This window comes from Trachurus trachurus (assembly GCF_905171665.1).
Source record: "Trachurus trachurus genome assembly, chromosome: 22".
NCBI classification, from domain to species: domain Eukaryota; kingdom Metazoa; phylum Chordata; class Actinopteri; order Carangiformes; family Carangidae; genus Trachurus; species Trachurus trachurus.
This window is the reverse complement of record NC_139907.1, coordinates 4765008-4776443: the sequence shown is the minus strand read 5'-3', so window position 1 is coordinate 4776443 and position 11436 is coordinate 4765008. Positions and strand designations below refer to the sequence as shown.

Sequence of the window (11436 nt, the reverse complement as noted above, 5' to 3'; positions counted from 1 at the left end):
CAGCAGATTGTTTGGATACAGAAATTAGTCGTTATTAACACCATATAAATGTGTAATAAATGGTTTATTAACACTAATAATTCAAATGAGATGTTATGATTATTAATAAACACTGCACATTAACAAATATCTCTGTTTATGACTGCTTTATAATGTGTTATAAACCTGTTGTTACCTGTTTGTTTACTGCTCAGGTGAATAAATGGTTGACTTTGGACTTGGATGAGTAAGATTAATTAAAACTGGTGTAACTTAAGTTTATTCTTTACAAAAAAAAAACCTAATGGCAACCCAATGCAAAGTCATTTTAAAGTTTGTAGCCTACCGTTTTATATTAATTTTCGTTTGGCTTGTTTGTATCTTGTATTTCATGTTAGGTCCCATTTTGTGTGTAACTAAATTCCAACTTAACGATCTGAATAACTCACACAGACTGATTTATTTGCATAAAGTAGGCCTACATTTTTATGTGCACTGGCGAGCCCTAATAGAAATAATATGGGAATAAAAGATCAACTGAAATAAAGATCAGCCTGGGATTATAATGTTGACTTTTTTTATGTGGGCACATACAATCATTGGGTCCTGGACAATTTCTTCTCCTTATTTTTGTGTGTGTACATTGTAAATTAGTCATTTAATTTGTATAATAGATGACATTTGTTTCCACTGTTTCACAATAATTTGAGGTTGTCAGACAAATAAAAGACTGTAAAAAGTACTTTAATGTGACTTAAATATTATTTTATTTGCATTGTTGTTAATTATCACAGTGCAAGGTCATTTGACGTGCTCGCCGGGGTCACGCGCCTTGACCTCAGTCAGGTGCGTTTTTTTTCCCCCTCCTACGTCACTTTTCAGGTGTCTTCCTCCTGCTCAAGGTAAACAAATGGACTCCGCGGCGTTTTGCGGTAAAAACATGAAAAATGTGATAAAACGACGCGGATTAAAGCGAGTAAAATGCCCGGACAGAAGAAGAGATATAATGTACGGTTCCCCCCGGTGAGTAAAAATGTTATTTTTGTGTGAAATAAAGCCGATAAAGAGCCACATCGCGGGCTACATGCTAACAGCTAACAGCTAACTCCACTCTCACGTAAAAAGCGTGGAGCGTAAGAACGTCTGATGCGTTCAGGGACGCTCGGAAAGTCTGGTTGTCGATGACAGTGGGGGATGAACATCGCGTTTTGTCAACATTGTTAAAGTTTGACATTGTTCAGAGACATTCAGTGAAGTTAAATCAGAATAACGTTCAAGAAAGAACCATGTTTGTTGTGCGTTACAGAATAAAACTCGTTAATATAATACATCCATGATAAAACTACATACGTGATCATTTTATTTTGTTTTTCCGATGTTAAAGGTTGGTTAAAAAGCTACGATTTCACAAGTAGAAAGACAAAGTAAAGTTAAGAACAGTTTTTTTTAAAGATTTTAGTTTCATTTTAGTTTCCTACACTGTTAAAAACTGTGCTTTAGCTCAACGATGTACGACTTTACGAGGAGCACCTGAATGCAGCATGTTCATTTGGAAATGCCTGTGGTGTGTTGGGGAGTGAAATCTGTTGTTTTCGCTCCCAGAATCGTGTCAAAAAGATCATGCAGAAGGACACAGAGGTGGGGAGGATCGCGATGGCGGTTCCTGTGATCATCTGTATCCATTTTTAAAACAAAAAAACAAAACTGCAGCTCAAGTGCAGCAGGACTGTAGTGCAGCTCTGACTAGGCATTCTGGGAGTTGTAGTAGCCTAATGAAATGGAGACCTATGCAACTCCTCTTGAAGACAGTCCAGTTCAAAAACCATGATGGAAGTTGGACTTTTGAAAATTTCTAGAGGTAGATGTCACATATTTATGTTGTTTTTAGTGAAATAAACTTAGATTTGCTGTTGCAACAATTAAAAACATTACAATAAAAACTTTTGTGCATTAGATTTAAGGTTGAATATACCTTTTGTAAGTATATTTTTCAATAAAACTTATGTTTGTAGTACATACACTGTTAACTTTTACATCTTGCATTAATTCACAACCATGCAACAGTAAATAATTTAATAAAATGTACCAGAATGATGAGTCCTGAACCACAGAGATCAGCTCGGGCGTTGGAGATGTTCCTGAAATCTCTGTTGACCAAAACCTGTCTGATAACTCAGTCCAAACGCAGCGCCGTCGTGTCTGTGGCTCACATGTAAGTAGCTCTGCTCTGCTCCACCTTCACACAGATGAACCAGACATGATGCATTCACTGTCTTTATGCCAAACTAATAGTGCACAAAAGTCATTTCACACTTCTCTTCATAGTATAGTGATTATTTGGTATGAAATTGTCAGGTTAAATGAAGTTTGCATGCACATAATGTCAATTTTCTTAGTAAAGTAAGTAAAAAAATGCATTAAGTCATGTTTTTTTTTCCTGAAATTGTCTAACATTAGTGTGAAAAGTGGAAATGCATTGATTGTGTTGTTGTTTAGGAAGCAGTGCATAGAGTCAGAGAGGCTCTTCCACTTCCTGAAGGACCTGGTGGAGCGAGCGACGTCTACGGCAGCCCAGAAGGACAACAGAGGCATGAGTATCAGTATGTGGCCGTTATACAGGTAGAGACTGAAACGCTCGGGTTAATTTCTCCCTTCAGATTCAAAATGTTAAATGATAATCTGAATAATTGAGCTCATCGTTGTGTTTTCCAGGTCGAGGTGTCATGAACTCTCTGTTAAAAAGTCGACTGATGTGGAGACGGCGCCGCTAAGGAGCCGCAACTCACTGGACAACGACTCTGACTCCAGCGTACGTGACTCTGAACACACTCACACACACATTCACCAAATAAAACTATAATAAAAAATTAAGTTTATATCTCTTTACACTGATAAAACAAAGACTTTAATATTATTATTTTACCTCCTTTAATTAGGTTAGAAATAAAATGTGTTATTTTTGTTGGAGTGTTGAGTTACAACAGCGACCTCATGAGGCCGAAATGTTAATTACACAAGTTAATGTGGATTGAAAGTTTGATATTACAGTTAATAACCTCATTTATTAGAGGTTTATTAAACTCACAGGATCATTTTTATTACTTGTTTCCCAATTTTATTATTTTTTGTTCTGTTTTCTTTCTGTTTCAGGAGTCGGAGCTTTACATCTGTTTGTGACTGAATCAACTGATGTGAAGTCCTTTTTCTTTAAAAGTTTGTTTATTTTATTACCTTATTTCAGAAAAAAATTGATTTGCTATTACAGAATAGGAAAATATTTAAGTTATGTGTTTAAAATTTATATTTTTTGTTTTTCTTGGGAAAAAAAAATTAAGAAGAGACGTAGCTTTTTGTTCTTATCCTCTTTATCTTTGTGTTTTAGGACGTTAAGTATCATGAAGGATGCTGTAAGTTTGCACTGAAAAAAGAAGTTTAATTATAAAGTTTAAATCTTTTTGGTTGATCAGGAAATTTTTGTTCAACTTTTTTTATTTATAAAGCACATTTAACAGGTTTAGCTTTGATCTAGTAATGTGACGATTGTTAGAAATTAGTTTTTCAAACTTTTTTTGTTAGTGATGTGACTACAGGCTTGTAATTTAGGTAGATTTCAGTTTGTTTTTTTCCAACTTTATTAAATTAAATTTAGTTTTCTGGACAGGGAAGATGTGAAAATGTGACCTGCAGCCATCTGTGAAAAAAAAAGAAAGTGCTTCCTCAGCTGAATAGATTCGTCTGTGGTTTCATTTTTAAAGCACTTGTAAATTAATGTTTTAAAACACAGGTAAAAAAAACAACACACATACCTGCATATGAAATGTGGAAATAAATAATATGTGAATAAATAAGTTCAATTCCAGACTTCTGCTTGACAGGTTTAATGAAGGAAGTTAAAAGTTGTGCTCACATGATATAAATAAAAACAAATCGAGAGCAGAACGTATGGGGACTGGTTTATTCCAAGAAACTAATCTTTTTACATCGTGATGGGGATGAAAATGAGGAATAAATAGATGCATTTTGTTCTAAAAGCTTTTTCTTTCTTTTTTTTTTTACTCGAAATTTACAGTTTGAAGCCAAATATAGCAAAAAAACACATCTCTCTTTGAGTTGCTACGCTATAGCTACCTGCATAAGAGACTCAAACTGGTTTTATAATTGAAACACTGAAGGTCCGAGCTGCTCTGATCTGATCCGCCGGCTTCTTAATGTGCGTGAGATCAACGTGTCATTGAAAGCGTCTGAACGTACAGTATCTGCTGAGACGTTCAAGTCCAGTGGTGTTTTTTTTTTTGTCTTTTCTTTTCTCCTTTTCGTCTGAAATGGAAACATGCATCTTGGCTGAAAGCGTCACTACAGTTAAACACTTAAAAGAGTAAAATAAGTAAAAAATAAACATTCATTTTCCAAAGAAAAAAAAAAAAAAAAAAAGCAAGCAACTGAATTTCTTTTTTTTTTCAAATAAAAAGAAAAAGCAACATTTATTTTTAACTCTTGCAAATAATTACAATATTTATAGAAGTAAAAAGGCCAATTTTGCATTAGTGGTTCATTAAACTCGCGTGTTTTTTCATCCAGAGTCTCCCAGAGGCACGGTCCGTCGTCGACGCTCCTGTGGAAAAACTTGACTCGAATACTGACGGGGCGAAGAAACGAGATTTAAATATGTAGAGAAATTAAAACATTTACACGTTTTACACACAGACAGGTGACAGGTCGGCCTCACCTTAATTCATCTCTTTCTTTTAACTCGCTGCTATGAGTTTTTATACACAACGGGACGTCTCGTATCAGAGAGAGAAAGATATCGAAGTTTAAAAATCGAGAAAAAAATGAAAAAAAAAAATCAGAAAAAAGAGAAACAGTTACTACAGCGACACGCCGTCTTCAGTAGAGTCGCGCTCCAAAGCCAAATGTCTGTTTAATAGCTTCGAAGTAGTATCTCTTCCAGCCCTCTTTCGTCCGCTCCTCCTCGTTGTCGGGGACGCCTCGACACTCGACTTTCAGCTCCGTCTCGCTGCTCCGGTCCAAGAAGTTCATGGAGATGGTCGCGTAGTGCTCTGTGTGGAGTTCAAGAAAAACTTTATTAGAAGAAAAAAAAAACAGCACCGAGACAAAACATGCTTTCAATTTCAATCATTAAAAAAAGGACTATTAAAGATGTGTATTTTATCATCAAATATACAATCAAACAACTCCAAAACGCTCTGGTGGACAAGTTGTGACCTGCACATTCACCACGCTATGAGATAATAACACAACGTTACCAGACAGAGTTGTTTTAGAGGGAAATTCATGCAAAACCGCTGATGCGCGTTGCCTTCAGGGACAGTTTTTCATCAAGCAGTCTCTGTATTTCCCTCTAAAACAACTCTGTCTGGTAACGTTGTGTTATTATCTCATAGCGTGGTGAATGTGCAGCTCACAACTTGTCCACCAGAGCGTTTTGGAGTTGTTGGATTGTGTATTTGATGAGTTTGATGAGGGAAACCAAGAAATCCCATGAGCCTCCGTAACGTAGCTCTGAGCAGCTCTGCTCCGCCGTTCTAAAAATAGCTTGCACCGACAATTAAAGGTAACGAACCTACTGCTATGACTATAGGGATTATGGCAATGGGCCAATTTGCCAAAATGTTGAACTATCCCTTTAAAGGAAATAACCTGCAAATATTTCTTGAGCAAATTATATAAAATATTAATTTGTCATTTCAGCTCTTCACATTCTGAGCATAATAAAGTTAACAATCTCACACATATATAAAACCAGGAGATGAACCTACCACAGGGCCAGTTGTTAAACCTCCACTTCATCACTATTTTCTCATCAGGAATCTGGTGGTTAAAAAAAGAGGAAGAGAAGAGATTTTTAGTTTATACACATATTTATATATCATTCATTTACCAAACAAAACAAACTAAATCTTGAATGAAACGGAGCAGGCAGAATAATAAACTTTTCAATATCTTCTTACTTTGAAGACCACTGCTGTTGTTTTATTTTTTACATAGGGGAGGTATTTTCATAAGCCTTTTTTGGCTTCCACCTCTCCTGCACAATGTTTAATTTCATTGTTTTCATTGTTTATGCAGGTTATATATTAAAAAATACATTAAAAAAGTATGAGTAGAGTAAAACTAAAATGAGAATAGCTGCAGGGAAATGTGTTTATACCAAATTTATTTACCCGTCCAAACAAAACACAACTAAATTTAACATATTCCATACCTTCATTCAGAATAAAAACAACTAATATGAATAAAACATTCACGGTTAAATCATCTGTGACACTACAGTGTTTAAATATTTAATCTGATTCTCAGGTTTAAGGAGGAGAAACGTCGTCTCACCAGCTCTGTGAATTCACCGAAAACATTTCCCTCTAGCAGACGAAACTTCCCTCCTCTCTCTCCGTCCACAAAGGCCTGAGCGTGTGTGAAGGCCTGAACCATCTGCACAAAGAACAACACAACAAAAACACGTTAAAGATAAACGTCATGTGTCCAAGTGAACATGAAGCAGAACCGCAGTCAGGTGAACAGGTGAAGAGTAGTGTTGCTTTATCGTCGTCAATGAACCTTTATCACATGATGAAAACCAGACGAGATGCAATGTAAATGGTGGTCATGTGACGATAACTATAATGAAATATATAATGCAATATTGCTGACGAATAAAAACGAGACTAAATGTGGTTTAGAAATAAAAACTCTGCTAAAATGTCTCTTTATTTTCGCTGACCGAAACGAGACGAGATGAAATAAAGTTATAATGTTTAGTGGTGTTATTATTATTTTGCAGTATTTCTGTTTCCTAGGCAGCGATTTAATAATGTTTGATAATGTGTATATATATTTTTCATTATATATAACAACTTGCAACTGCCTAATGACACCCAATCTGTGTATAAGAGAGAGAGAGAGACAGCACTTCATCAGCACACACACATACGGTATACAGTATAAATGTATATATACTTTTTAAAATTTTTATTTGTATATATTTGATTCTGTGAGTTGTATTTGTTTTGTTTCACTGATTCTTGATGCTTTAGCAACATAGTTCTCGCAACATTCATGCCAATAAAGCCAATTTGAATTGAGAGAGATAGTGTAAAGTGGGTTTCTCCAAAATATCTGCCAAATAATAGTGTGTGGGAACTGAAAATAAATATGTTGAGCAGCATCTTCCGTGTCTGAAATGGTTGTATTTTTGAGTCTATAAGGTAACAATAATATAACTATGTTTGAATTGTGAAATGGGTTTGACTAAAAGAAAAGGTATAGGTAACTATACTATATTGACTGGGTTTAATAGAATTGCATCACTAGAAAAAGATTAAAATCATTGACTAAAAGGATTATTCTGACTAAAATAAGACTACAAGAGTTTTAATCCACTAAAACTTGAATGGGAAAAAAGAGAGTATGAACTAAACTAAAATGACAGTTTGGCACAAAGACTAAAACTAAAATTAAAAACAGGCCGCCAAAAACAACGCTAGTGAAGCGGCGAGCTGACCTCCTGGTTGAGGAACACCCGGTAGAGATCGGCCGGTGAGGTTTGGAACTTTTCCCTCATGCTGAATTTACAGGTGGGGATCTTGACGCCGGTGTTGGCCGGAGCGGTGATGCTGCCTGAGGAGGAAATCTGTCCAACAACAACAAACGTCTGGTGAGGAAAAGATCTTCTGCTATGAAATAAAGAAAGTGAATTATCAGGTGACTGGAGCTTTTTTCTGTCGTGTCGTCGGCACAAACCTGAGTTTTGTCCTGCTTGGCTTTGGACTGAGAGGTGGACTGCTGCTTGGCCACACCGTTGGCCGTGGGCAGGATCATTCCCTGTGTGAACTCTGAGGGCAAACAACAGGAAAAACATACAGAAGCTTCATTATTACTGAGCTTCACAGAGTTTAACTGCTGCAGCTGCTTTAAAAACAAAGACAAACAGGTCAGTTATAAAAATCTAAACAGGAAGTTGTTGAGAATCTGAAATAAAAAATAAAAGCAATGGTTTAACTACAGAAAACACTGTTGCATGACTTAGAAGCCACGTGCAAATACATTATACCAGATATCAAACATATGATGCTCTCTATAGGTGAGCAATGTAAAGTGTCTCATACATCGATACATAAAATACAGACTTTACCGTCCGTCGTCTGTTCACAAGATCCTTTTAACATCTTCAAAATTACAGTTCTTTGAATTAAAAATAAAAATGTTACTGTTTGATAGTTTACATTTTACTTCTATGATGGTTTTTTGCTTCTGGAAATGTGTTAAATTGTCTTAGTAACTCATAAAATCTACTGGACACTTTGGTGCCAGAAACTGACGCCTGCAAATGTTACTAATGAGGAAGAAGAATATAAAAGAAATCTATCTTAAAAGATTTTACTTTTTTTTTAATCCACTTACAGAATTTAACAAGTTTTTAACTGGTTATTTTTTATTTTCTCTACTTTTTCTTTATGCTTTTTTCCTGTAGTGACTCAACTGATGTAATTGGAGACTGAACAGGTGCAGTAAAAGACTTGACAGACAGAAACAATGTTGATTATGAGTCTAATGGAAACTTAAATCTTCACCTAACCTCTTGTTTTTCTTGTATATATGATTAAAAAAAAGACATGTAATGATTCAGTATTGTGTGTGTTGCCAATAAAAAGAAAAATATTGTTCAGTTTTATCACGATAAACTTATAAAAACAACTATTGATGATAACTTAAGAGAGACGCTGTTAAAGACTTGAATCAGTAATTTTTATTACAGGTTAACACAACTCATCTCTGAGTGTAGCTGTTTGTTTTGAACTCGTCTCTCTTTGTCTGATTGAACTTTAAAATCTCCTCCTCCTCCTCTTCGTCCTCCTCCTCCTCCGGTTTCACTCACCTGTTTTCAAGTAGCCCACGTAGCTCCCCAGGGCTTCGCGCACTTTCTCGGCTCCTTTTGTCCTCATCAGGCCGGTCAGCGGCGTTTCGGGTTCGTCTTTGTTCAACGATACAGAGACCTGCAGAAAAACAATCACAGGACAGACCTCAGCTCAACGCTTCTGCTTCTGCTACCACCTCTGCACGTGTGTGTGTGTGTGTGTGTGTGTGGAGTTGAGCGCACAAACTCACATCAAGATCCTCCATGTCGTTTTCATCAGACAGGTTCGGGACTTCGAATGTTCCTTTATATTTGATTCCCGATTTAGATGTTCCTGGTAAAAACAAACACAAAGGGAGTCATAGCGACCGTTAGCAGAATCATCAATTAGATCATTTTTTAAAATAAATATAATATGAAACCAAACTTCTCCCGCTCACCGGTCCAAGCAGCTTTCACGTTCCATTCATAGAAGAAAATAAGTTTTCCTTTGCGGTTGTTAATCGACGCTTCTCCTTCCAACTTGCTCACTTCAGTCACTTCACACGAGCCTTCCTCGCTCTCCACGCTCAACCCCATGAGCAGCGCTTTTAATTTGTCCGACGACCAGTTTGTTGCATCTCGTTCAGTCCTGAAAGGAAAAAAATTAAAATATACAACTTGTTGAGACTTTAACAGAAAGAAAATCAGCTGTGACTTTGGTTTTTATAGATTTACGTTGTGCTATGGAAACAATCATTTCAGTGAGTATCGTGTGTTATTTATCAGTTACACTGATCATGTTTAGATCTGGTGGTTGGTTTCATTAACTAAACAATGATGATCACAATCTAATCTGACAACAGATGGATCCTAGATAACATTCATTTATAAAGAACAGGTTAAATCCTACAAAGCAAAATGAAGGTGAACGAACCAATTTCTTGACAGCAGAGTCCCAAGACTTTCAACATAACTTTTTATTAGCATGTAAACTATAATTTACTTCTTGTTTCACAGTCATAAAAGCAAAAGAATGAAAATAATGAATGAAAAACAGTGGGGATGATATGGCCAATAAGCACAACTGGTGATTTAGACTAATTTAATCATCTTTCATCACTGTTGTCTGTGTCTGTGTCCGATCTGGACCTGGATACAGAGCAGGATATGAATGGATGGATGAGCAAGTTGTCTATTTATGGTTGATCTAATTGTAGTTGAGACCTCCAATCCCATCTAGAAACATTTTATATTTGGCACTACCGTACCCTAACACATATGCAAGTGAAACCAATCCATTAAAAAGCTTTAATCAAACTGAAATCAATGCTTTTACAGACTTGATTTGCATTGTTATTGTTATGCACCAACCACACTGTTACAGCAATTCAAGTGAAGTGTCTACAGCTCAGTATGGAGATAATGCAGCAACCTGAGTGTGTGTGTGTGTCCACGTTTAAAGCACAAAGAGACAGAAAGAGCTGCCAAAACACCTAAATCTGATTCTTCAACTCTAGGGAACTGCTGCAAAATAAACTAAACGATAAAATCTATAGTCACGTTGTAAGTGGGGCTCCCTCACGTGTTTTCTAAACAGGTGTAACACAATTAGCCCCGAAACCCTACTCCTACTACTACTACTACTACTACTAACCACAATAACATTGGACATCATATTTTACATATAAATACAGTGAAATACACGTGTTTTAGCTGATTAAGTGGCACAGGATGTTGTGAAATCCCTGCTAACTTGCCACCAGCACGCATTCATTTGAAGCTACAGCAGCAGCAGCAGCAGCAGCAGCAGCGAGTTAAGCTAACTGGTGGTTAGCTCGGATAAATTACCTAAAATGTGACACTTTTTGTTAAAAAAATACCCAACAAGTCACACGAACTGGTGTCTGTGGACAAAATCCGAAAATAACAGCCGCATTGTGGTGAAGTAATATGAGCCGCGTGTGTGTGTGTCTGTGATGTTAGCACATTAGCATTAGCGAGCTAACTAACGTCCTTCCACCACAGCAGCGGCAGCAGCACAGCAGCGTTAGCATTAGCTTTAGCATTAGCATTAGCTTTAGCATTAGCAGCTCCTCACCAGTGCCAGTTGTTGACATTAGTCGCGTCGGCTCTCTCCTCCACAATCCAGCGAGGGTCCCCTTCTCCCCACTTCGCCATTTATTTAGCCAGCTAAATGTTAATTAATTTAATAAAAAAAGTTCTGGGATTGGAGGGGTTTTCTCGGCGTGTGTGTGTGTTTGCCGGTGACTGACTGGCTGACTGTCTGAGTCGGTCCCCCCGCCGCCGCCGCCGGTGGTGCACGTTGTTTCTAGAAGCCTCTTCTGGCCGCTGCTGCTCGGCGGAGCGGTGCTCCTCGGAATGTCGTCCGGCCGACGGAAAGTGCTGGAAACGGAACCTTGTGTAAGGAGGAGGGTTACAAAGAAAAATGTCCCTCCTTCCTCCTTTTCTTCTTATATTCAGAAAAGTAGTTCCGCGTCAAGAGGGAGGCCAAATGCTATCTATCTATCTATCTATCTATCTATCTATCTATCTATCTATCTATCTATCTATCTATCTATCTATCTATCTATCTATCTATCTAT

At 37.0% G+C, this 11436-nt stretch overlaps 2 protein-coding genes across 2 annotated transcripts; one reads left to right on the top strand and one right to left on the bottom strand.

Moving 5' to 3' along the window:
• The first annotated feature begins 865 nt into the window (after positions 1-865).
• Positions 866-3318, top strand: LOC311005674 (dr1-associated corepressor). The gene is made up of 6 exons (XM_083998185.1): positions 866-1002; positions 1582-1654; positions 2098-2191; positions 2476-2598; positions 2692-2788; positions 3130-3318. The coding sequence occupies exons 1-6, from the start codon at positions 961-963 to the stop codon at positions 3154-3156; spliced, it is 456 nt and encodes a 151-aa protein (XP_083854311.1). The 5' UTR covers positions 866-960; the 3' UTR covers positions 3157-3318.
• Positions 3319-3678: 360 nt separating this feature from the next.
• LOC311005341 (activator of 90 kDa heat shock protein ATPase homolog 1-like) lies at positions 3679-11197 on the bottom strand. Its single transcript, XM_083997724.1, has 9 exons — positions 10932-11197; positions 9292-9482; positions 9103-9185; positions 8873-8990; positions 7738-7829; positions 7499-7627; positions 6328-6429; positions 5760-5811; positions 3679-5039 (listed from the first exon to the last, which is right to left on the bottom strand). The coding sequence occupies exons 1-9, from the start codon at positions 11009-11011 to the stop codon at positions 4867-4869; spliced, it is 1020 nt and encodes a 339-aa protein (XP_083853850.1). The 5' UTR covers positions 11012-11197; the 3' UTR covers positions 3679-4866.
• Positions 11198-11436: the final 239 nt, after the last annotated feature.

Coding starts and splice junctions, on each gene's coding strand:
- LOC311005674 (XM_083998185.1), top strand. CDS start 961: ATGCCCGGACAGAAGAAGAGATATAATGTACGGTTCCCCCCG. Junction 1,003..1,581: donor ATAATGTACGGTTCCCCCCG/GTGAGTAAAAAT, acceptor TTTCGCTCCCAG/AATCGTGTCAAAAAGATCAT. Junction 1,655..2,097: donor GGCGGTTCCTGTGATCATCT/GTATCCATTTTT, acceptor CACAGAGATCAG/CTCGGGCGTTGGAGATGTTC.
- LOC311005341 (XM_083997724.1), bottom strand. CDS start 11,011: ATGGCGAAGTGGGGAGAAGGGGACCCTCGCTGGATTGTGGAGGAGAGA. Junction 9,483..10,931: donor AATGTCAACAACTGGCACTG/GTGAGGAGCTGC, acceptor TTTTCCTTTCAG/GACTGAACGAGATGCAACAA. Junction 7,628..7,737: donor CCAAGCAGGACAAAACTCAG/GTTTGTGCCGAC, acceptor GTTGTTGGACAG/ATTTCCTCCTCAGGCAGCAT.